This window comes from Aulonocara stuartgranti (genome assembly GCF_965226115.1).
Source record: "Aulonocara stuartgranti genome assembly, chromosome: 2".
In the NCBI taxonomy this organism is placed as follows: Eukaryota; Metazoa; Chordata; class Actinopteri; order Cichliformes; family Cichlidae; genus Aulonocara; species Aulonocara stuartgranti.
Genome location: NC_138940.1, coordinates 26,454,183 through 26,477,169, shown reverse-complemented (window position 1 = coordinate 26,477,169; position 22,987 = coordinate 26,454,183). Strand labels below are relative to the sequence as shown.

Genomic DNA, 22,987 nt, shown 5'->3' with positions numbered 1-22,987 from the left:
TGCAACAGCATCATGAAAGCAAGCTCTTTTGATATAATTTTCCCCACACAGAGCAACAAGGAAACCCCAGACAGAAAATGAAAGGGTTTCAACTCTTAAAAAGTACACAACGGGATAATTGCTAGAAACAATTATGTTTTGATAAACTGGTGATCCCAAAAGTGCTGCTGCAATCCTGAGACTTTCCAACAGGAGCGCTCTGGAAAAAAAAAGGTCTACACACATTTAGTTCTAAGGAATAATTTAATTTAAAATCTAACTTTATTATAAAAGAATTTGATAAACAGTTTTAAATGATTCTTATGTGATATGTGTATCATGTATAATATTTATTGTAACCTTTTGTCCACTAGACAACTTTCACCATTCACCAACTGACTTTTCCCCCTCTACAATGGATTTAAAAAAATAAAAATAAAAAATAAAAAAAAATTGGTGCATTCCTACGTGGTCACTTCACTTTCATTTGCTAAGCTCAACCACTGCCACCACTCATGAAATAGTAGATGTGCAAGTCAATTTTTGATAAAAAATACTGACACTTAGGACTAGGGCTGTTCGATATAACAATATATATCGGATGACGATATAAAAACGTCTATCGTTTCATTTTACGCTATGGTTTGTTTTGTGGTGTCGCAAAATAAACTGTTTACGGCAATATATTTTCATCGTTTTGATCGTCACTGTAGTGGCTATATTAAGTTCTCTTTCTCTTGTATTTAATATAACCACACTAAGGACGGACAAGGGCCTGTTTTTATGGGTCGTCATTAGTAACAACGACGGTAAAACCATCGCATGTCCGCTTGTTTATTTTCCCCATAAACCTTTCACAATAAAGCTCAAGATCCTGTTGACACTTTTCAAAATAAATGGAATCACGTGAAAAAGTATTGACGGATGAAAAGCCAAAACAAACCTTAGACTCAAACGTTAGAACAGGCTTTTCCCTGCAGCACGCCGTGTAATAAATACAAAGAAAACGGGGGCCGTTACAACCTATGTCTAAAAATGTGTAGTTTCATGCATCGGTTAAAACACTCGACTCCAGGTACATGACGCCCAGCTGGAAACACTTCACCTACCAGAGATTCACAGAATTTACAGAAAATATAATATTTGTGATTTATATCGTTATTGGACGATAGAGGTTTTATATCGGGATATGAGATTTTGGTCATATCGCACAGCCCTACTTAGGACTTGCATAATTCACAATACATGTAGTTCCAATATTCATGGTCTGTGTTTGATGGCACAGTGTGGGGTGGAGAAGATTTTTGAGGATTATGCAGTTTTGCAGACAAAGACAACTGGAGAGCCAACATTCCTGTTATACTTCTTCAAAGTCTGCCGCCTGGGGCGCATGCGCAGTCGTTGCATTGTAATGTAAATTCAACAAGTTGCCGTAATCACAAAAACCTCAGGTAGGCACATAGACGTTTAGATAGACCCTCATGCAACTTACTCATGCCAAAGTTTATGACACTGGGACCTGGGTGGACCCCAGAGTATCAAAATAAAAGTACAATTTCTGCTTTAATCTATGTAGATCCAGAGTTCCATAACAACCTGGTCTTTTTAACAATCATCATCCGTCATTTTGTAGGAATGGGACAGTCACAGATGTTGATATATTCTATACATGTATACTGCATGTGAAAAGAGACTGAGAATCCTGGCTGCCAACACAGCCAAGCAAAAACGCGCCATTCCAATATTGCCAGTTTTTGTTGTCTCAACTGTCTGCAAATCTCAAAACTGTCTGAAAAATTGTGGCTTATTGAACAGTTTCGAATGCTTAAGTTGCCAATATTAACTGACAACATTGCCCCAAACCCTCTCCCAGTAACCCTCTGTGCCACAACTGAAAACTAGAAAAACTAAACACAACTAAACTGTTCTGCACAGACACACAGCACCAGAGTACCCTCCACACTGCTGAAACATTCTACATTCCCTATATTTATTTTTATTTATTTACACTTGCCAGAAAGCACAGGAAGCTGCTGTAGTATTCTCCTGAACAACAGGTGTCACCACCAGAACAGCACCAATGTAGGAGGAGAAGAGGTCAAAGCCAAAAGCAAAGACATTTTTTTTTTTTTTTTTTTGGGGGGGGGGGGGGGGGGGGAATCTTGGCAGAGTCTGTCAACCGACAGAGATACAACATGCCAAGCTACAAAAATTGAGGGGTGCACGACCAGCTGACCTGATACAAAAACAGTGGCAGACACCAGAGGATATGACATCATTTTTCAATGACACCCCCATGCAACAGGGATAAGCATAAAGTGGTATACATCTGGGCAGTCTGCTAGAATAAAAATTTGCCCCTTTAGTGATGCTGGCTAAAGGGCAGAAATAGCACTGTGTAGACTGTGATGGTTAACAGTTTCTTGTAATCCTAATCAAGTTTTTAAATGATATGTTAAATCACTTATGTAGATGCTACAATGACTAAACATCGTTACTAAATCATCACCTCCTCAAGTTAAAAATTGAAAATAAACAAAAGAAATAAAATCAGCTTTTGTGGGCTAATCTAGAAGTTTTGAAAGTTTTAGGAAAATGGCAAAAAAATAAAAAATAAAATAAAAATTTGGACTTGTGTCCAAATCCACTTAGCAGTCAAAGATCACATTAATCCCACAGCATATTAGCTATTATCCCAATACCTGGTGCGTGCGTTAGAGCAGGGCGATATGGCCAAAAATATTTATCACGATATATATTTGAAAATTTGCGATAACGATATAACTGACGATATAATTGATACGAGACAAAATACAACTCCACAACATTACTAGCGCAAAAAGACAACCTATCATTTATTTTCACTTAAACAAGAAGCTGGTTTTTATGTACATTAAAGCTTTATAAAAATGTAACAGTGCAAATGCAAATTCCTTGCTGAACGTTTAACCAAAAGGCATTTCCAGTAGAAATGGGCTGACATATCCTGAGCATAACCATGTATAATATCCACTGAAGTTAAAAAGAGGTGCTTTGCAACATTAAACTGCAGTGTGCAGTACGTATTTTTCGGACCATAAGGTGCACGGGATTATAAGGCACATTAAGCAAAACAAAGCAGTCAGATAAATCAAACTTTATTAAACTCATTCTTCTTGCTTCTTCCACTTCTGTACCATTGATTCATTAATGTTGAATTCTCTGGCAGCTGCTCTATTCCCATGTTGTTGCAGTATATTAATGACTAACCTCGTATTGTGGATGGATTATCTCAGTTGTTCTTCTGACTGAAGATTGGTCCGTTTACAGCATCCTGCCATGCGATTGCATTTGTCTCTAACCATGAGGAACCTTAACGTTAACTTTTATAAGTGGAAAAGTGTTAGTGTTTGTCCTCCAGCTTCACTGTTTATGTTATGCTAACATAGCTGTGTCGCTAGCGATCACGTAGCACATAATTATATACCAGCTAGCCCAACTTCAGTAACCCTACAAACGTCACTGCTGTTTAGTTTCCTGTCTTCATTTATGTTGGAAGTGATAGCAGAGCTGTACGTTTGATTTTTTTCAGAAATCTCTCAGTCCGAACATGCAATATCATGCTTAGGTAACTAGCGAAACTAGCGAGCTAACTTCCGCTAGCTTCTAACTCCGTTAAATGTAATACATTTTGTTTTCATGGATGCCTGGAAGTTAAACTTCATAGTTACACCTGGTAAAGTAGCAATGCTGATCGTTTTATTAAAGATGAAAGAATTTAGACAGTTTTTAACTCTTAGTGATGCTGCAGTGTTCGTTTGACCTGAAGTATACGGAGTTTAGGACCCAGATTACTCCCAGATTTAAGGGCATCTTAGTCCGACGGCCGCTTGCATGTTCTGCAAAAAAATGTGCTTTGTCGTGTATCTGACGGACAAACACCAAACCAGTTCCACATCACTGAAGTTGCACCATTTTTACAAACCAATTCTGGTTCATCTGTTTCACTCAACAATCGGCCATGTGCGTATGAAAACAAAGGCACTGCGCATGCGCGTTTTACTCATATTCTATCGCGATATTTCATTTTCCTATCGTAGCCTAACATTATACCGGTATTACCGTGAACGGTATAATATGGCCCAGCCCTAGCGTGCGTGCATGCACGCATAGACGCAACCCTCTAGACCTGTGGCTACTAACTGTGATAGGCAGAACCTACCTCTGATTTTAGACCAAGTGTGCACTCAGCAAGGTAATTCATAATGTGCCTGAGCACATTTTACCCCTTGATTCCAGTTCATTTGTCTAGTGTGCCTGCTGTGTAGTGGGCTGACTCAAGGTATACATGTAGTAACCAAGCCCAAACTTGGAGCACCAACACCCTCCTCAACAACAGCTGCCTCAATGTAAAATCAGTTCTATTAAATCTAAAAGTTCTATAAGAGAACAGCAGTCCAAAAGAAAATGCCCCACTTTAGCCCTGAAATACATTCCTTAGTTGCCATCTTTGTGCTTTGCAGCAGTGTTTCTTTTAGGCTGTGTGCATAAAAGAAGAAATGCAAGAGGTGGGAACTGAAATGCTGAGAAAAAGTGAAGTGTACTTGGGACCCAGATTGTTAAACACTGTGTGAGGGCAGGCCTGTAGGGGGGTTGGGAGGGGTTGACAATCTTGTCCTGGCACAGTACAAGAAAACCACAACTGATGTAAGTAAACCCCGTTTAATCTAGCCTGACTCATAACTAGCAACTCCTATTTAAACTCTGGACCCAACTACAGTGATGACTTTACAGAGGCTGTGGCTTCATGCGGTTAAAGGTACTTCTGACACAGACATTTCCACATTAAGGGGCCACAAGGCCATCTTCTTAAAGGAAAAGGCTGAGCTGGTAGCATGAATCACTGTCACCACACACATTCAGAGGCCACAATTTCTACTGCACATCATGTTTGTTACTTTTACACCAAGCTTTGTTCAAGTTTTCAACATACAGTGTGTTACCTTGACTCTCTGAAGGATACAGGAACAATTTTTCCTACCCATATAAGACAGCCCAAGTTACATTTTTGCAGCAGTACTGATGGTTATCAAAGCCAAGCACAGCCAGTGCATGCAAGCGTGCATGACTGCTGAATGCTTATTAGAGCACTTCAATCAAGGCTTGAGCATCCGTTTTCCTCATTGGATCCAGCTTATGCTATACTGAATTCACATCAAATTCAAAATAAAGGTATCCATCATTATTTCGTCATATGTAACAGATAGGCCTTAGTCTAACAATGCGCCTCATTCAGTTTAATACACTGTAAAATTACAGTCAATAGATTTGCATCTTTAAAAAAAACAAAAAACAAAACAAAATAAGAGACAACAAATAAAGCAGCTCATTATCTTGCTGCTTAAACAGAAGTCAGCCTAAGCACTTCAAACTTGGGCATCGCTGTAAACAAACTCAAGGTAACCTTCACACATTGCAGCCCGTCCCATGTTCCAAATGGTTTTCCACATAATCCACATTTTTTGCATAGCCTTTCCAGAGAACTCCGGATGTGACATAACTACAACGCCACAGGATGAACTGATCTTGATCCCATCCTGAGTCAAACAACTGGATCAGGTATCTGTGTCAGCAGGTAAATAAATGTGGACGATTTATTAAGTTCAGCTATATGCTCTGTTTACTATGTCACGGGTCAGAAGCAGTGTATGGGGCGCTAGCAAAAGAGCTAACATAGCATAGAAGAAGCCAAGAACAAAGCTTTAGGATTTTGGAGGCATTTCACAACAGCTACCTCTACAGATTTCCTCTGTTTATTAATAACAGACTTTGAATTAACCACAAACTGGAGTCAAGACCTACATCCAACAGTAACAATACATTCCTGCCACTCACCTGTTCTCACTTTTAGTGTCTTAATGTTCAGTTTAACATTTGCTAATAAGGTTTTATTGCCACCCAATTATCATTGGGTGGCATGATAATTTTTTATTTTTATTAAAAGGCACAATGGTTATTTAAGAGTCTGGCAGTTTCACAGTAACCTGGTATCATTGTTATTAAATATTTCTGCGCAAGTAGATATTAATAGTTTTTATATATAATAAGATATATAATAAACAAAATAACATTAAAAACTTTAATGCCATAACAGCCGAATTAAACAGAACAGGAATATCAAACCTTTTATTCCTGGCTTTAGAGTCAGTTATATGTACGGACACTTTTGTTGCCTCCGTTTCTAAACAAAGCCGACACATGCCTCCTTAGCATTCACTTCCACTGCAACACCAAAGTGTAGCTTTGAAACAATTACCATGTGAACTTATACTTCCAGATTTTGTTGCACAAACTATTCGATTGTTTGAAAAAAAAAAAAACAACACCTGTTAGGTTCATGTAATGTGTTATCTTTACCTCACCTAGTACCCTGTTGCTGTGACATCAAAAACATAGCAAAATATTTTTCTTTACTGAAAAAGTGAGTGTTGTGGGGTTTTTTGTTTGTTTGTTTTTTAAACTTCACTTGCAGTCCCTCTTCATCTGCCGTTACTTTTCTAAAAAGAGCAAACCTTTAAACTGCTAGCAAACTGATGCTACCTAGCATGTTACTTGTGCAGTTCTTCAAATTATGTTACCAAATTGTTGTACTGGCTGCCCTGTTAAAGATTCTGCCACCCAGTAGTTATTATTTGAACAATTTCTTACATCATGTGACTCAAACAGTGAGAAACAAGGGTGAATTTTAAATTTTATGCAGGCAAGAAGAAAAGCTGGGGAAAGTTGAGTTGGGCTTCAAAAACACTTTTCTTTTTTTTTACATCTAGCATTAAGATCAACTTGCAAAAGGTCAGTGAGCTGATTTGATAGAAAAACAAACAATAGCATGCCACTGACACTTAACTTTGCAGGAATAAAAATTCTGTGTAATTAAAAATTCAAAATAAAATTTAAAAAATATAAAGTATTTGAAATGACTCAACATTCACTGGAAACTAAAGAAATATCTTACTTTGACAATTTATCAGTTAGGTTTGTCAATGTACAACTGCTATGAATTTAGGGGATTTTATGACATGTAGTACAGAAATGTTTCTTTGAGTTGTGCCAAGACTGGGAAAAAAAAAACAACAACAACAACAACAACAACTACTGAACATTACAAACATGAAACAACATTGTTGTAGAAATCATTACTTGGGTTTAGGAAAACTTCAGAAAACGTGTCACTATGAACTCAGTTCAGTTCATTGCAAATTCGAATTAAAGCACTATTGTGCTTCTATTCATTTAAGACGGACTATATGAATGAAGTGAATATCAAGGAATCTGCCCCACAGTCTGCAAAATCAAAGTGTGGAAATAGAGGACATATCATTTGGGCTGAAGACAAGAGGGTCTCTAAGGTTGCAGTAGTGCCCATCTGTAAACATCCTGCTTCCCTAACTACGACTCTGTTTTCTCAGGTTACAATTGTTTGGTTGTTGTTGTTGTTTATTTTTTCACTACATCTACATTAAGAAGTAAAGAGAAAGGGAGATATTACGCAAGTACATACAAGTATGGCTACTGGTAACAGTAGCCTTCATTTATAATCCATGTGCAACTTGTCTTACACCATGCATTTCTTGTAATTAAGTCTGAGCATTTACAGTCTCTATAAAACATAACACAAAACAAGGAACATTTAATTAAAACTACAGAAACAATTGTTAATGTAGTCATTAAAATAATCCGAATTTGCCAGCAAGATATTTAACCTGATCAAACATTTATTTCATGTTTGCATATGACATCCCTGCAGGACTCAACCATGTATGCTTAGCATAAATTATTACTATGTCACAACTAGTAAAGCTAGTTCAATTTACTTAGGAGGGGTGTAAAATTCTCCTGATCAACAGCTCGGTTCAACTCATTTTTAGGCTATGGTTTGGTTTACAGTTTGCTAAACGTTAGAAAAGTGGGTAATATTTTAACTGCTGAACGATAACAGAAGTCATATGTCCAGTTCACTCTTTAACTGTTTACATTTACTACAACGTTTTAACAGCTCCAAAAGGCAAACTTGCATACCATTATACTGTGGACACTTTTGAAGCCATTTCTCATATGCAATCACTAATTTACCAAACCACAAAAAATCCTTTTTTTTTTTTCTTTTTTTTTTTTTAAGTATGTATGTATGTATGTATGTATGTATGTATGTATGTATGTATGTATGTATGTATAAATAAAGTTATATTTGGCCAAAAATTAATTAGGGGTAAGATTACGGTTGTCAAAATGATACTCAGATATTAAATCAATACTAAAACTATTATCAAATTACAACATTTATTTGTAACTATATCAATACAGACAGTGGTGTTTTGTCTCCAGCTGACACACGACGCCACTGTGGCCAGATAGACACACAGCTCCTCCCCTCACTAATAGCTGAAGAAGTTAACTTTCACAACGCTTTAGGAGGACTTTAAAGGGGTCAATAAAGCTCCTGTTTCACCAACATGTAAGCAGTAAACAGTGATCTTAAATCTTAACCTGGCCAAGGCACATATTAGCCACATAACTATTAGCAATTACCCAATAACCACATTGGCCATCTGCTGTCATTAATTCAGCAGCTAGAAAACCGTGGGTTACAGATGGAATATTGAGCCTTGACAGAGCTAATTAAGGACACGTGCAGAATTTGGGTTGCTGAATGTGCAGAGCATTTTTGCAGAGTGTGGAGAACTAATCTGAGCAAATAAAGAGCAGCTAAATTAGATGGGTTTCAATTCTGGAGCGCAGAGCTGAGGATGTAAGGAGATCCAGACTAACACAGAGCAGTGTGAACAGTGAATGAGAGAGAGGCTGGAGGCAGATGTTTGACATAATGGAAAAAAATACAGCAACATAACTTGACCCCCCACCCCCCTCCTAAAATAGAATTAAAATGTTTTTAAAAAAAAAAAAAAAAAAAACCCAGTATGGTGACCGCCATATTTTTTGATGGTAAGGTAGACTGTCACTGTTTGTCTACTTAATAGAACACTTTTCTTCGCCTCAATTTAAGCAAGCAGAACTGATAACATTTGCTGCCTAGCTCCAACATTGACATTATTGTTTTATAATTAACCATAGCCAGTCTTAATGACAACAGATGGCTAAGGTGACTATCAGAAAATACCTAACAGTTTAACAGTTAATGTTAAAATGTGAGCTGACCAGGTTAACATTTATGGCAACTGTTTCATACATCAATATTAATGAAATGGGAGCTTTATTGACCTCTCAAAATTCCTCCAAAAGAATTGGGAACATCCACTATTTCAGCTACTTGCGATAAGAGGTCCTGTGTGCAGGTGTCAACAAGAGGTGGCAAAGATGGCACTGTAGGCATCGATGCTTTTGCAACTAAGTATCAATTCTGACAGCTTTGTTTAGTCTCCATCCAGATGGCTACAGCGGTGAAACAAAGTTTGGCTTCTTTTTTTTTTAAATGTTATATCAATCCCTTTGTTAGGAACGTAATAAAACCTTGACAACGGCAGCAGTAGTTTTAGGCACAACACCAGGGCTATTTTTTTAGGTTTTGCTCTACATGGTATAATTTATATACCTGAAATCTTTGGTACCAGATTTGTTGAAAAAGTTATACCAGACTGTTTGGGCACATTACAAAAAAAAAAAAAAAAAAAAAAAAAAAACAAAAAAAAAAACACACAAGCTAAGGAAGATAAGGTCATATCTATTAAATAATTTAATTTGTTATCACAATCCACAGCAATGGACTGGAAAATAAGAATATTAATTCCCATATATCAGACTTAGTTTCAAAGTGCATATATCTTTATCAAACACTGTGCAAACTGCTGCTCTTTTCTCCCCATTTAGGGCATTTCAGACTATATCCAAACAAATGTATTTTCAATTCAAAACTTAGCAGCTGTCAGTGAACACCGTTGTGTTTGCGGTATCCTATCTTGTTTACACTTGGAAGAGCTTTCCAAAAATTCCACTTCTAGTGAGCAGAGTTTCCGTGTGAGTGACATAGCAAAATGCATTGAAAATGCTACATATACCTTCCTATGTGTGGACAACATGTAAAACAAATAGGAAAAACTCCAAATAAGCCCAAATAATAAATCCATACCAACATATTTAGATATATTTTGCAATAAACAACAGCCTAAGTCAATATTCCACCAATCTCACCAGACACTTGGCATCTTTGTGGATGGTCTTGACAGGTTTGGTATTTGGCTAGTTTGCTCATGCAGGGAATGAAAGGAGGCTGTACAGATCTTTATGCCACAATCATTTCACATAAACACTACTCCTCTCAGCTAATCTATATAAAAACAATACAAATAAGCTAACAAATCAATGAAAACATAAATAAACAACTTATTTTTCATTATTGTACATGGTTGTAGAGATCTCAAGTAAACCAGTAACGCGAGTTACTAGCTGTACTGTTTAGACCGGCCAGAGAGAAAGGGGAATAGAATGAGATTAGCCATTAGCTGTTCAACACAAGCTCTGTGCATGCTGTGGAGGCTCAAGCGTGTTCCAGTGTTAATCTGCATGGTAATGTTCACGTGCCCAAACGAAGCCAGGACACCCAGCCCTAATGGATTAATCTACACAGACCTTCTTACTCTGAGATTACAAGTTCTAATTGAACTAATTTATCCAAATCACTTTCAAACTATCTGCTGATATGACACTTACAGAACCGACAGTTTCTCCTTATTACAATTTCAGGCCTTAAAAAAAACAAACAAACAAACATTTAAAAAACATAAGGCCTCCACTTTTAAATGCCTGGGAATGGATTATGGAAAAAGACTGAGGTAGAAAGGTGTGGTTTGCTGGTTCTGTATGTTGAAGCACAAATTAAAACAGGTTGTATAAAAATGGGTGTGGTTAATGACATACTGATTGATTACATATTAATATTTGTCAAGAATTATGGCGAGCTGAGTTCAGACAATGCAGTCATACCTGCAGCTTCCAGTAAAGCTTCAAGTCTGGCCTGTGTCTCTGGATCAACTGTTCTCAAATCTACTCCATCTGTAGCGCTGGACAAAAGTAACTCTGACGCTGTCTTCATAATGGGGTTATCCAGGTCCTCCTGGTCCAGAATGAATGACTCCACCTGGGAGAGACAGGTAAGGGTCAGCAACAAAATCTTTTCCCCACTGAGAGCTAGTTTATGATACCATTTGGATTGCAGGCCATTAATTAAAGAGTATCAAATCTATATCAGGTTAGTATTTATAAAAATACAAAAAGGCAAAAGGAAAATAAGAAATTACACTACTGAAAACATTATTTACATTACTCTGTATAAAAAGCGGCCGTACGCATACAAATGCACCACCTATAAAAAGACCAGGCATGTGGCTCTTGTTTATTTATGGTTTCTCTCAACAGAGGGAAAGCAAAAAGGAGCACAAGGATAAGAGTCAAAGCACAGGAAGTGCTACGGCCGGGAATTACAGCCCCTAAACACACACACGGATTCAGCTGAGAGTCAGCTGCCCAAGCAGAGCTCTACAACCTCATACCTGAGCTTTGGCTCTCAGATATCATAGTCTGTACTACAGAGTTTCTTTCACAAAATAAAAAAAGTTTTTGTTTTAAAAAAGAAGGGGATCAATGAAATATTTTTGTAAATGTGACTACAGCACAAGGCTAAATTGGATCTACAGTCACATATATTACTGAAAAACAGAAATTAAAGGTCAAAATGAAAAAAAGATTGTTTTTCATCTGCTCACATTTGAAAATGTATACTCCTCTATCCATAACCATTAATGAGTATGACAAATCACAGATATAAACAAATAACCTATACAAATAACTAAGAAAAAATAATAAAGCGTCTTTTTTTAAGTCAGACTTTGACAGCTGGATGTTTAATTCTGTTTGCATCTTCAAAGTAACATCTTAACTGTATCCAGATAGCTGTGGAAATGATTTTGTTAAAAAGCAGGTGAAGTAAACAAAACTGTCTGAACACCAACATGGGATATATAAATAATCTGTGCAGGGCTTCATGCAAGGGGATTCATTGCATTTGATCAAGTATTTATGGTACAGTAGGTCTGGTATACAGATTACCTACTAACCAATATAAATACCACAAACATTACCTCAGACAGAGAGACTACCAGGAAAGGTATGATTCTAAATATGATCTTGAATAAATTACTGGTCATTTTCAAACAACCCCCAGCAAAACCTGAGAAAGAACCAATATCTCTATGTCCACACACACAAGCTGCAGCAGACTTTCGGGGTCTGGTCCAGAGAGAAACTGTTGTGAGGGAGTCAGCATTCAGCAATGTGGAGGAATTCAGCTATATGAAAGGAGTGCAGTGCACAACAGTCCATGGGGGATGTAGTTCTACAGAGGCCTTTATCATCAACAATGGGTATCACTCTTCAGTATTAATGAACTACAGTTCCCAGTGTTGGTATCCACAGAGCTGGAAAGGCCTAGAATGGCATCTACTTAATCCTGGGGCTCAGATTTTTGCTACTACCCAGTGCAGCGTGTTCTCCACAGGAGTGAAACACCACAACAAATGCTCCCTTTCAGCCTTATAAAGTAGACTGGGTGAGCAAGAAAACATGATTGCAATGACATGCCTTTGCAATTTGAGGCAAGTGACAAATTAAATATTTTTTTCTGCCGCTGCTACACAGCTGAGCTAATGTTCAGGCAAAAACAGCAGGATATATTGACAGCTGGATGAGCTAACACCCTCACTTGTCTATCAAAGGTGTAGCAGTGTGTCTTAGACAGAGAATCCACTGGTCACATACTAGCCATCCATAAACAAGACAGCTCCACAGGTCCAGTGCTCCTTGGTGCAGGTTCGTTGAACACCAAGAACTTTTCAATGGAAGCGTTTTTTTAAATAGTACAAACTACCGTACACTAACCCTCAAGTTGCCATGAAAAAAGTCACATGGACATCTGACAAGTTTGTGCAAATCAAGCAGTCTAACAACTTCCATTTCAGTGTCTGCTGCTGTCATACGATATGGTAAACTCAATTATATGGGAACAGTAAAGCTGCAAAGTCTCATAACGTTCAAACGGACGCTGTAAAAAAATAATAAAATAGCGAGGCATTTGATGAGTGACTATAGCTCTGAAGATGTTGACAAAAATCCCCTAAGATGTGGCTCTGCCACACGTGCATTTGAAATGCATATATGACAGGGTGACTGAGGGTTTTACACACAATTTAAACTATGTCATCCCAGATGACAAAACATGTCTAAAGTGCGTTTAGCTGACGGGATGCAGTCACACCTGTCCGCCGTGTGTGACATTGAAAGTTGGACACCTCTCAACGTGAACTCAAATCGCCCTCAAAATGTGACAACGCAAATAAAGCTGACAGTCACCGTGGCCATCTGAACGACCTAGGTGAACGGCTGGAAGACCAGTTAGCTAATTAGTCGACACCGACTGTGGAAATACGAGCAGCAAAATAATTATATTTTTAAAAATCCGAATCTAAACCTATCGAAAAGTTAGCCTAAGGGACAATCGGTGTTGATTTACATGGTGTGGTGGGAAAAGTGACGTAATTGCACCACAACTATGAAATGGTAGATATTTAGCTGGCCGTGTACGTCCGTGGGTTTGTGGGCATCATCCATTTGCCGTGGCTGGAAAGCTGCTGGATAGCTTGCAAACTTGTGATGGTGTTGCGAGACGACAGCTCCAAACGAGGCCGTCGTCGCTTACACCCGAACTAGGCCGTGGCCACAGCCTGCGCTGCATAAATAAAACATTTCAGCCGGTTGGCGTGAACAACTGCTCCTGTCTCACCAAACATGATCGACAGTAAACTGTCCATAAGCGTCTCAACTGACGAGGGGTGTTATTCTGTTGACGGGTTGGTTAATTTTACGTAATTTTAGCGGCCTGGGAGGGGGTGGCTGCCAACTGCGAGCTAATGTGCTAGCTAGGAGCCAGCTCGCGCTAGGAGAGGAATGTTGCCTAGCTCTATGGTTAGGCTTAGCTAACTAGCTTAGCGTAGCTACCTCTGAAACCTCGTCTTCGTCGCTGCCGGATCCTGGACCCGAAGAGAGGACGGCTGCGGCCGCTAGTTTGAAATCCAGTCTTTCGGCAGCAGGCCCGCCTGGCTCGCCGTACAAACGTACTTTCTTTCCACCTACACCAATCCCAATGCCCCCTAGTCCGACTCCTCCTGGTGTCGCTCCTACCCCCATCCCTGCCACTGGGGAGCGAGGAGTCACCGAGTCAATCTCGTCCTCGAAGCCGTCCGTCAGCATTGCCGTCCCGGCTACTGCATCCTGCATACTTGTGTTCACGATACGTGCGTTAACGTGCTAGTTGTTGACTTAAATGTCTGTCCAGGCGCGTTCTTGTGGAATATTCGCGTGATTTTACTTCAGGGAATCCAGAAACTCTCCCGAAGCGAGGGTTGAGGAGGATCTCTTTCCCCCAGCCATTAACTTTCTAACAACCTAACCCGATACGCACAGTTTCTGAGAAACGCCGCCCTTGTGGAAAATCCTCTCGACCGTATTGGTTCATCAGGAGAGACATGTCTCTTCTATTGGTTAAAGCTGATGCTTGTCAAAATGAGCCCGCGACGTCATGTTAGGTTTACCAATATCACGAGGCAGTAGAACGAACGTCAAGACATGACATGGTAGGCCAACTTAACTAGTTGCTAGTTTTACTAGTTGATGTAAACTCATGTTGGGATACCGTTTGCACATAAGGACTACTTCGAAAGTGTACTGACACTCTTTGTAAATTATAATGAATCATTTAGTGTGATTTTTTAAATGTGAAATAACGGGTATCAAGTCATTATTGAGTGCTTCCAATTAAATATAATGCAGTTAAATAATTTATTGGTAATCATACATAATAATTTAAAGAAACAAAAAAATATTTTTTTAGCAAAAATACGCACACAAAAACAACAAAAATTAACAAACAATGCTGTATGATGAACAAACTTTTCATTCACAGATAAGTTAACAATGTAATTGATGCTCTGAAACTATAACCTCCAAAATGAGTGGTTCTCATTGTGGGGTTTTATGGGGTGGGACATTTTGCTGGTCCACTTATTTAATTTGGGTAAATTGTCTGCACAAATACATGTAAAGTAGTTCTGAGTGGTCATCTAACGGGAATGATGTCTTCCAGAGAAGAGATCTGAGAATTTGTTCTGTTTTCAGTGTGTCCCGATAAGTCCTGAAAGTGAAACACCACGCATGAAAACAGTACCTTCCCTCCCATGAGAGGAATGCAGCCAACATTAATACACCTGTATACCACTATACCCTAACAAGTCCAAATGTCTACTGTGAAAGAAAGTCCATTTGTCACAAGATATCCTTGAGGCTTATTGAACTGTGCGTGCTTTGGCGACTTTTGTACAAGATTAAATACACAATGGTGACTTCAGTGATGAATAAATACTTCACTTGGACTGCCCTCTAGTCCAAAAGATCACTGTAATGTACTCGTAAAGTCAAAAGCCTACCTGGAGCCTTGTTTGTGTTTGATGTAATCTTACAGAACTACCAGTGAATTCAGGGTTGTCACCACCATGAACCAAGACATCTGAACTACACAAAGGTCCTAGATTGTGTTTACACCTTACCTTATAGATCACATTTGATTCAGTAAGGACTGAGTGTGGTTAAAAACAGTGTATTTCATTCCCTTTGGTTAAACCCCATGTGACTGTGTTTGATTATTGTGTGACTATTCATACATTTTTTGAAAGCATTTATTTCCAGAATTGTGTGCTTTATATGTTTTAACTAGCAGTGTACACCAATACTAGATGAGTGTAACCTTGAATAAGCAGCATTACTGAAATAATGATAATAAATTAACAAACACTCTTCATTTACTCCACATATTTTTTAATGGTGTCACTGATTTGCAACCAACTCCCTGCTGCAGGTCTGGGTCACTTGTGGTCTATATCTGGATTACTTGGGGCTGCTGACCCCGTGGCTAATTTCCCAGACTTGGATTAAGCCTAGTCCTATCTTAAAAGAAAACTCTGACAATGCTTATAATTGGGGAAAAAAAGTTTTTACTTCAGGGATAAGCTCAATCCAAGTCTGGGAAACAGTCCCTATTGTATATAAACATGGTCTTTCAGGCATAGTAGTCACCAAAACCGGTAACTGAGGCTTGTATTATCATTTAGTTCCAATAATCAAAATAAGCCTCATCGAACTAGGTTACTATTACAAACTACCCTAGCACGAAATTAATATCTGTTGAGGCTTGTAGCTAAATGGGTTGTTTTTAGTGATGTAGTGTGGTACTTTGAGCTGGCATTGATAAACATGAACTCTTTGGCCTTGCCATAAAAAGTAGCTCATTCATATACACTAACTCAAAAAAGAAAAGAAAAAAGCTGAAAAGGATTACTGACGAATGTAAACAGGGTTACTTGGATTTGTAGGCCAGGAGAAGTCGCCAAGACCTCAAGCAGAAACGTCATCGGTTTTGGGCGTGGACACAGGCCAGTTGGAGGCGTTTGGTTATTTCGTCAGGATTGCCAGGTGTGTTTAAAAATCCACCCTTTCTGTCACGTTATTTATTACACACCCTTTCACAAACTATACATTCTTCGGTTTTGATACAATTAAAAACACAAATAAATAATAAAATTTGTTATAAACGTATTTTATTTGCGTCATTTTTTGGCCTTTTGAAGCAGATGCCATGATGAGGCGCGCCGTTTTGGTTCCTGAAGGGGGGATGGTTGGAGAATTCTGGCAACCCAGTGGAGAGTTTCAGCCGCACCACGCAGGTCTGATTACACACACTCCGGCGTGTTGCATCTGCGTTTGTATCAGGTATATTGATAAATGTATCTCTCGTTTTACTTGGTTATATCATGGTTTGAACAACTTTTCTCATAATGTACATAGGTACAGGTTTGAATGTGTGAATCAGCTTTAATACAGGTAGCTTAGTTAACGGTACTAGCTTAAGAGCTAACTGCCGATGCTAATAACATGGCGCAGGCCAAGAGGGCCGCTTTTGTTCTATTGTGTGGGTGCGGTAGTTAATATGCTAAGGGCCGTGCACTGCGTTTAAAGTAAGTGAGATATTTCGTAACAAATCAACAACATGGCTCTTTCGAACTCTTAAGTAGTTGACGAAAGCCAACAATCGCGGAAATATTGTCGAATGAAAGTGGCTGGCTACTGATTTTGTGCTGCTAGCGGGCACCGACTCGGAGCTCCCGCTTTTTGTTACGTGGATGCCGGTAGTTCGCTAGCGAGTACTGATAGATAAGGAAATTGTGACGACTGCTCTGGACTTACGTTTGGACAACAACAACCTTTGTTCCGCGGAAGAGTATGAGCAGTAAAGCAATTTTTCTTAAATATCTGTCGAAACTGTCTCAAGATGGCGCTGCTACATAGGCCCCTTTTTCTTGAAATAACTCAGAGTAAATCAAGGAAAGCTTTTATGGCGTATTGTAGTCAATGTATATGTATAAACCAGCCAGTCGGATTTTTTAAATGCAGTTGTATTCAGAATTAGTCGTGTCCCCATTAGAGAGACAGTGTCAGTTCTTGTGAAGAGGGGATCAACGAAAATAAAAGAGTAAACGAAGCACCAGGGTATTGACTTCTGTATTATTGTATCTTTGTTAGTTTGTATTGGTTAATCACATTAAAAGAAGCGTTTATTCATAATCTTCAGGGATCGTGACCAGTCATGGCTGATGAGGGATATGTAGTGCGAATCCGGGGACTTCCTTGGTCCTGTTCAGTGGATGAAGTTCAGAGGTTTTTCTCAGGTATTTATGCATTATTGTTTTTCAAAAGAATACTTAAGCACGTAACACAGTTAGAAATGATCTGATAATGCATTTTGATTGCAGAGTGCAAAATCCTAAACAATGGAAGTGGCATCCATTTCACCTACACAAGAGAGGGGCGTCCCAGCGGAGAGGCATTCGTTGAATTTGAGACAGAAGAAGACCTGAAGATTGCAGTGAAAAAGGACAGAGAAACGATGGGTCACAGATATGTAGAAGGTGCGTATAACAGCATACAGCTGAGTTAATGTCTGATAAATGCTATATAAGTTACCAGTTTGAGCGAAGTAATTTCTCTCTTCTCTGATATAGTGTTTAAATCAAACAATGTGGAAATGGACTGGGTCATGAAGCACACTGGCCCAAACTGTCCAGAGACAGCTGGGGACGGGCTTGTGCGGCTTCGGGGCCTTCCCTTCGGGTGCAGCAAGGAGGAAATTGTGCAGTTTTTCTCAGGTAACAACAAACCTTGTTCGCTGGTTAAATATAAACCCCCTTAATGCTGGTAATTTAAATTTCTCCCCTCCGATCTTCCTTTTCTTGTTTCTGGTTACCGACACCAAAACTTGTTGCATCTAATTTACGAAGAAGTCAGTATGCCATTGTAAATGACAATCTAATGTGGTTACACTTAAAAACAATGAATGAAGGAAATGATGCTGGAAAAGGAAGCCAGTTGAAGTTTAAATAGAGAATTTATTTGAAGACCTGATGTTTTGTACAAGGGCAGGGATCTGTTATGCAAACACCCTTTCCTATCTTTGCCCCTCATTTTCATCTTCAGCCTTCTTCACATTTTCCCCCCATTATGTGGAAACATTTTAAAATAGTCTCAGCCTAATGGTAATACACTAGTTATTGAGTGGGTCCCGCTCATCACTGATATAGCCTCTGTCTTCAATTTTTTTTTTTTTAACTTTTTTTTTTCTTCCCCACCATGTATTAATAATTTTATCTTTAAAAGTTTTTTTTTTTTTAAACCCAGTATATCCTCCTGAGCACCAGCCTATTCACTCATGCCCTCTGGTCTATATCTTTGACTTATTTGAGCTATCATATTAAGTCCTGATGTACTTAATAGAGGACATTGTGGGCTTTCCATTGATATCCCATGTGTTTGGGTGGCCTCTTTCAGCTCCAAAGAGGAAGGAAATCACCAAAAAAGTTCAATGGGAAGATTCCTGTTTCCTCAGTTCTCAGGAGGATATGCCAATTCTTAGATTTAACGAAAGAGCAACCACGAATTTTCCTCATGTCACCCACCTAGACCCTCCTCATCAGCACATTAATACTAGCCCGATATCCCCCACACAGTGCCCTTCTTCATAGTCTTCCTCTATCCTGCCATTTCTATCTTATCCCCTAGAATACAGTAAATGTAACTAAATTAAATGGAAAGTCACTGGTTTAAAAAAAGAAAAAGAAAAAAGACACAAAAAAGGAATGAATTGGTATGTGTGATGATGTATAGAGTTTTCCATAAGTCTAATATCTCTCTCTTTAGAGAAAGTTCTCTCTGTGATTGGGCATGTGATTTAATATGTCCCCTGCTGGGGTTATCTGTCCTTGGGTTGAAGGGTTGGAAATCGTGCCAAATGGGATAACATTGCCGGTGGACATCCAGGGGAGGAGTACGGGGGAGGCCTTCGTGCAGTTTGCTTCACAGGATATAGCTGAAAAGGCTCTAAAGAAACACAAGGAAAGAATAGGGCACAGGTGGGGATGGTTGGTTGGTTGGCTGGATAAGTTGCTTTTCTTATGGTGTGCACCTTCAACATCTGAACCAAATGCAAAACTGACACATTTATCTTGGCTACTTGAAGCATATTTGTCATATTTACCACACACACACATACACACAAGTTGCTATCTTAGATCCACGTTTTAAAAAATATATATATATTCACAATGTTCAGGGGGAAGATTAGTGCTTGGTCACCATTCAAAAATATGAGGCGAATCCTGAAATGGAGTGCATGCCCGATTTGGAGAACAAATGGTGTCTCAGCACTAAAAATGAGTCCAGGTTGATAAATGGTAAGGAGTCTCCCTGCTAGTAAAAATCAGAGGGCCACTGTACACAAGGATCTGGAGCCCACTGTCACAGGTAATGCTTAGTGGGTTGCAGAAGGGCTGGAGCTCTCTTTGTGCCTCTAAAACCAGGACAAAAGCTGTCATGGCAACGACACATACCACTATTGAAACACTGAAACAGATCTGAGTCGCTTCAGGTAACCATAAGAAAAGTGTAAAACTCACTGAGGCCCTTATCAATTTGGACAACTTCCTTATTGATCAGTAAATAAGTTATTTTTAATCTTCTTTATTAACGACTAGCAATAAGTACTTAAATCTATTACTACCTATGGACTACACCATGACAGCATCTGCATAGCCCAGTTTCACCAGTATTAAGCAAATGCAGTTTCTCACCCATTCTCCATGCCCTCACTGTGGTATCTGTATGCTCTCAGGTACATTGAGATCTTCAAGAGTAGCCGTGCTGAGGTGCGGACCCATTACGAACCCCAGAGGAAGCCTATGGGCATGCAGAGACCCGGCCCCTATGACCGGCCCTCTGGTGGACGCGGCTACAACATGATGGGCCGAGGGGGGTCCTATGACAGAATGCGCAGAGGAGGCTACGGAGGAGGTGGGTCCAAGTGGGACTGGAGAGCAGGTGAAATCAGATTTACTGGTCTTTACCCATGAAGTTTCTTTTAAATAAACACCCCCTCATGTCTCTTCATGCTTAACAATTCATATAACAATTAATAAGATTAGGATAAAATCCTCATAAGACCTTGTGTTAATTCCATTTATGTATGTTCAGGTGTATCGGATGGACGGTATGGCGATGGCGGCTCTTCCTTTCAGAGCACAACAGGCCACTGTGTACATATGAGGGGCCTGCCATACAGAGCCACAGAAACAGACATCTACAATGTAAGTTGTTGAGAGATCACTGACAGTCCTTTGTTATCTTTTGTGTCGCCGCAGGGGCTTAAAAGCAGACAACACTTGTGATTTGTGCATTTATTTATTTTTCGTCTTTTTTAGTTCTTTTCACCTTTGAATCCGGTGCGGGTCCATATTGAGATTGGCCCAGATGGCAGAGTTACCGGGGAGGCAGATGTAGAGTTTGCAACACACGAAGATGCTGTAGCAGCCATGTCCAAAGATAAAGCTAACATGCGTGAGTTTGCTTTAAAAAATAACTTGAGCACCCCACCCTTTTAAAGCTGCGTGTTAATTCTTATGATTTTTGTTCCTGTTCTGCAGAGCACCGCTACGTGGAGCTGTTTTTGAACTCAACAGCAGGTGGCAGTAATGGAGCATACAGCAGCCAGATGATGGGGGGCATGGGTGAGTCAAAGTTTTAGTGATATTGAAAATAGGGCCCTGTGTTATTTCCCTTAAAATGCTTGTGTATCTGTTGGTTTACTCATACAGCCCAATGGGATTTGTTTCCACAGGGAGCCAGTCATCCTATAGTGGAGGCCAGCTGAGCTCAGGGTACTCTGGTGGATACAGCAGCCAAGGAAACATGGGTGGCTACAGTGACTATAGTGAGTGTCAGCTCTGTTGTATTTCCTAAAATATATTTCTTTACAGAACCTTTAAAGGTTTGAGCAAAGACTTATAGTCTAACCCTTTTCTCTGATAAGTGAAATTGAAGTTGTCCTAGGTGAAGGTGCCATAAAACCTTATTTGTGTACTGTGACTGTTTTGTTTATTTTTAAACTCGTGACAGCTGTAAGTGTTTGCTGTCTGGCACCAAATGAGATGCTACTAAGTTGTTTTTTGTTTTGTTTTTGTTTTTTTTAAGTCATAAATATTCAGTAACACCTTAAACTGGCCTTGTAAAACACCTTTCTTTTATTAGCTGGCTAATTCTGAAGCACACTTTGAAATAAATAATAGTTATATTGTTACTTAACATATGGTAGTAACAGTAAAGAAAAATCTGCAGCTAAAAAGTGTCCTAAAGTTGGGTTGTTACAGTGTTGCAAAGGGTGGAAACAGTGGTTAATTACCAGAGGAGTGCTGTTATTCCCCATCATTTAAAAAAAAAAAAAAAAAAAAATGGAAGCAGCTGCTTCCAAAACTGCTGTGTAATGTATTTAATGACACTGGGTTCTAAGGAAGAAGGTGCTGTGTAGTTCTGTCATCTTGGATCCAGGCTAATTCAGCCCTTTAAACTTGGAAAGCTTTTGTCGTTCTATGCGTGACTCCTTGATGAACTCCTCGGTCCTATAGTGTGTATTTTCTCTCTCTTGTTAGGTAACCAGGGCGGAATGGGAAGCAGTTACTATGGCGGCGGTGGAGGAGGAAGCAGAGGCTCAATGAATGGACTGGGTGGGGGATGGGGAATGTAGTTTTTTCTTTTCGCATTTAGTTTTTTTTTTTTTTTTTTAATTCAGCATTTTGCTGAAAGGACTGGAAATGCAAGTCTCTCGTAATAATTCAGATAGGGTCTGGTGGGGTTGTTTTGGGGGAAAACAAAGGGTAGGGTTTGTATTATTATTGTTTTGTTTTTTTTAAGTGGGTGATCTTCAGAGAGCAGTGAGATCATATGTTCGTCACAATAAATGTGTCAAAGTGATGTTTGTCTTCCCCATTCCTCACAGATTTACAAATAACATAAACTGTGCTTTAAGTTTATCTTTCCCTGGAAGCGTGCCGTTTTGTGTTACCGTTCTTTAAGCACGGTTAACTCATCCTGTGCTGGTGGATTTAACAAAACGTTTTAGTGTCCGAGTGCATGAACAGAAACTGAAAATGTCCAGTATCTTCTAATGTTTGGACCTTGTTTCACCTTTTACATAGTGTTCAGCTTCATTTTAAATTCCTGTACAAAATGTTAATCTAGGTTTGGGACTTAACATGGTCAAAGCATGTTTTGTTTTCTTATGGTGTGACTGTTAGTGCTCTTTTTCTGTTCCTGGATGAGGGCTATACAGAGAGCAAGTTCATTTCAAATCTGCTACCATGAAGGTTTCTACTGCTTCAGATGCTGTTTGTATTTCTTGTGCACAAAGTGAATAAACTAGTCTGGAATATCTAATTGACACAAGTGGTGGAAAAACAGGAGGCTTTATTCATTTATCAAATATCTAAAGTTAAAAGAAGTCAAATTAAGAAAATGCCGTTGTAGCAGTTGACGT

At 39.1% G+C, this 22,987-nt stretch overlaps 2 protein-coding genes across 9 annotated transcripts in view; one reads left to right on the top strand and one right to left on the bottom strand.

Moving 5' to 3' along the window:
* ankhd1 (ankyrin repeat and KH domain containing 1) overlaps positions 1-14,491 on the bottom strand; it is a 32,972-nt gene extending 18,481 nt beyond the window's left edge. For all 6 annotated transcript variants that reach the window (XM_082557834.1, XM_082557835.1, XM_082557836.1 and 3 more), the window contains exons 1-2: positions 14,020-14,491; positions 10,954-11,107 (exon numbers count right to left, since the gene is read on the bottom strand). In XM_082557834.1, the coding sequence (XP_082413960.1) occupies positions 10,954-11,107; positions 14,020-14,298 (433 nt within the window). In that variant the 5' untranslated portion in view covers positions 14,299-14,491. The remainder of the gene's footprint in view (positions 1-10,953; positions 11,108-14,019) is intronic.
* A 2,233-nt stretch (positions 14,492-16,724) lies between these two features.
* On the top strand, positions 16,725-22,896 carry hnrnph1 (heterogeneous nuclear ribonucleoprotein H1). 3 transcript variants are annotated; one of them, XM_082557884.1, is made up of 11 exons: positions 16,725-16,842; positions 17,702-17,798; positions 17,883-18,038; positions 18,132-18,275; positions 19,397-19,535; positions 20,294-20,499; positions 20,653-20,765; positions 20,880-21,015; positions 21,102-21,185; positions 21,296-21,388; positions 22,104-22,896. In XM_082557884.1, the coding sequence occupies exons 2-11, from the start codon at positions 17,717-17,719 to the stop codon at positions 22,196-22,198; spliced, it is 1,248 nt and encodes a 415-aa protein (XP_082414010.1). In that variant the 5' UTR covers positions 16,725-16,842; positions 17,702-17,716; the 3' UTR covers positions 22,199-22,896. The 3 variants fall into 3 exon arrangements, with proteins under 3 accessions (XP_082414010.1, XP_082414012.1, XP_082414011.1); XM_082557886.1 differs by having other exon boundaries at positions 16,726-16,842; positions 22,100-22,198; XM_082557885.1 differs by having other exon boundaries at positions 16,728-16,842; positions 20,294-20,472.
* The last annotated feature ends 91 nt before the right edge of the window (positions 22,897-22,987 follow it).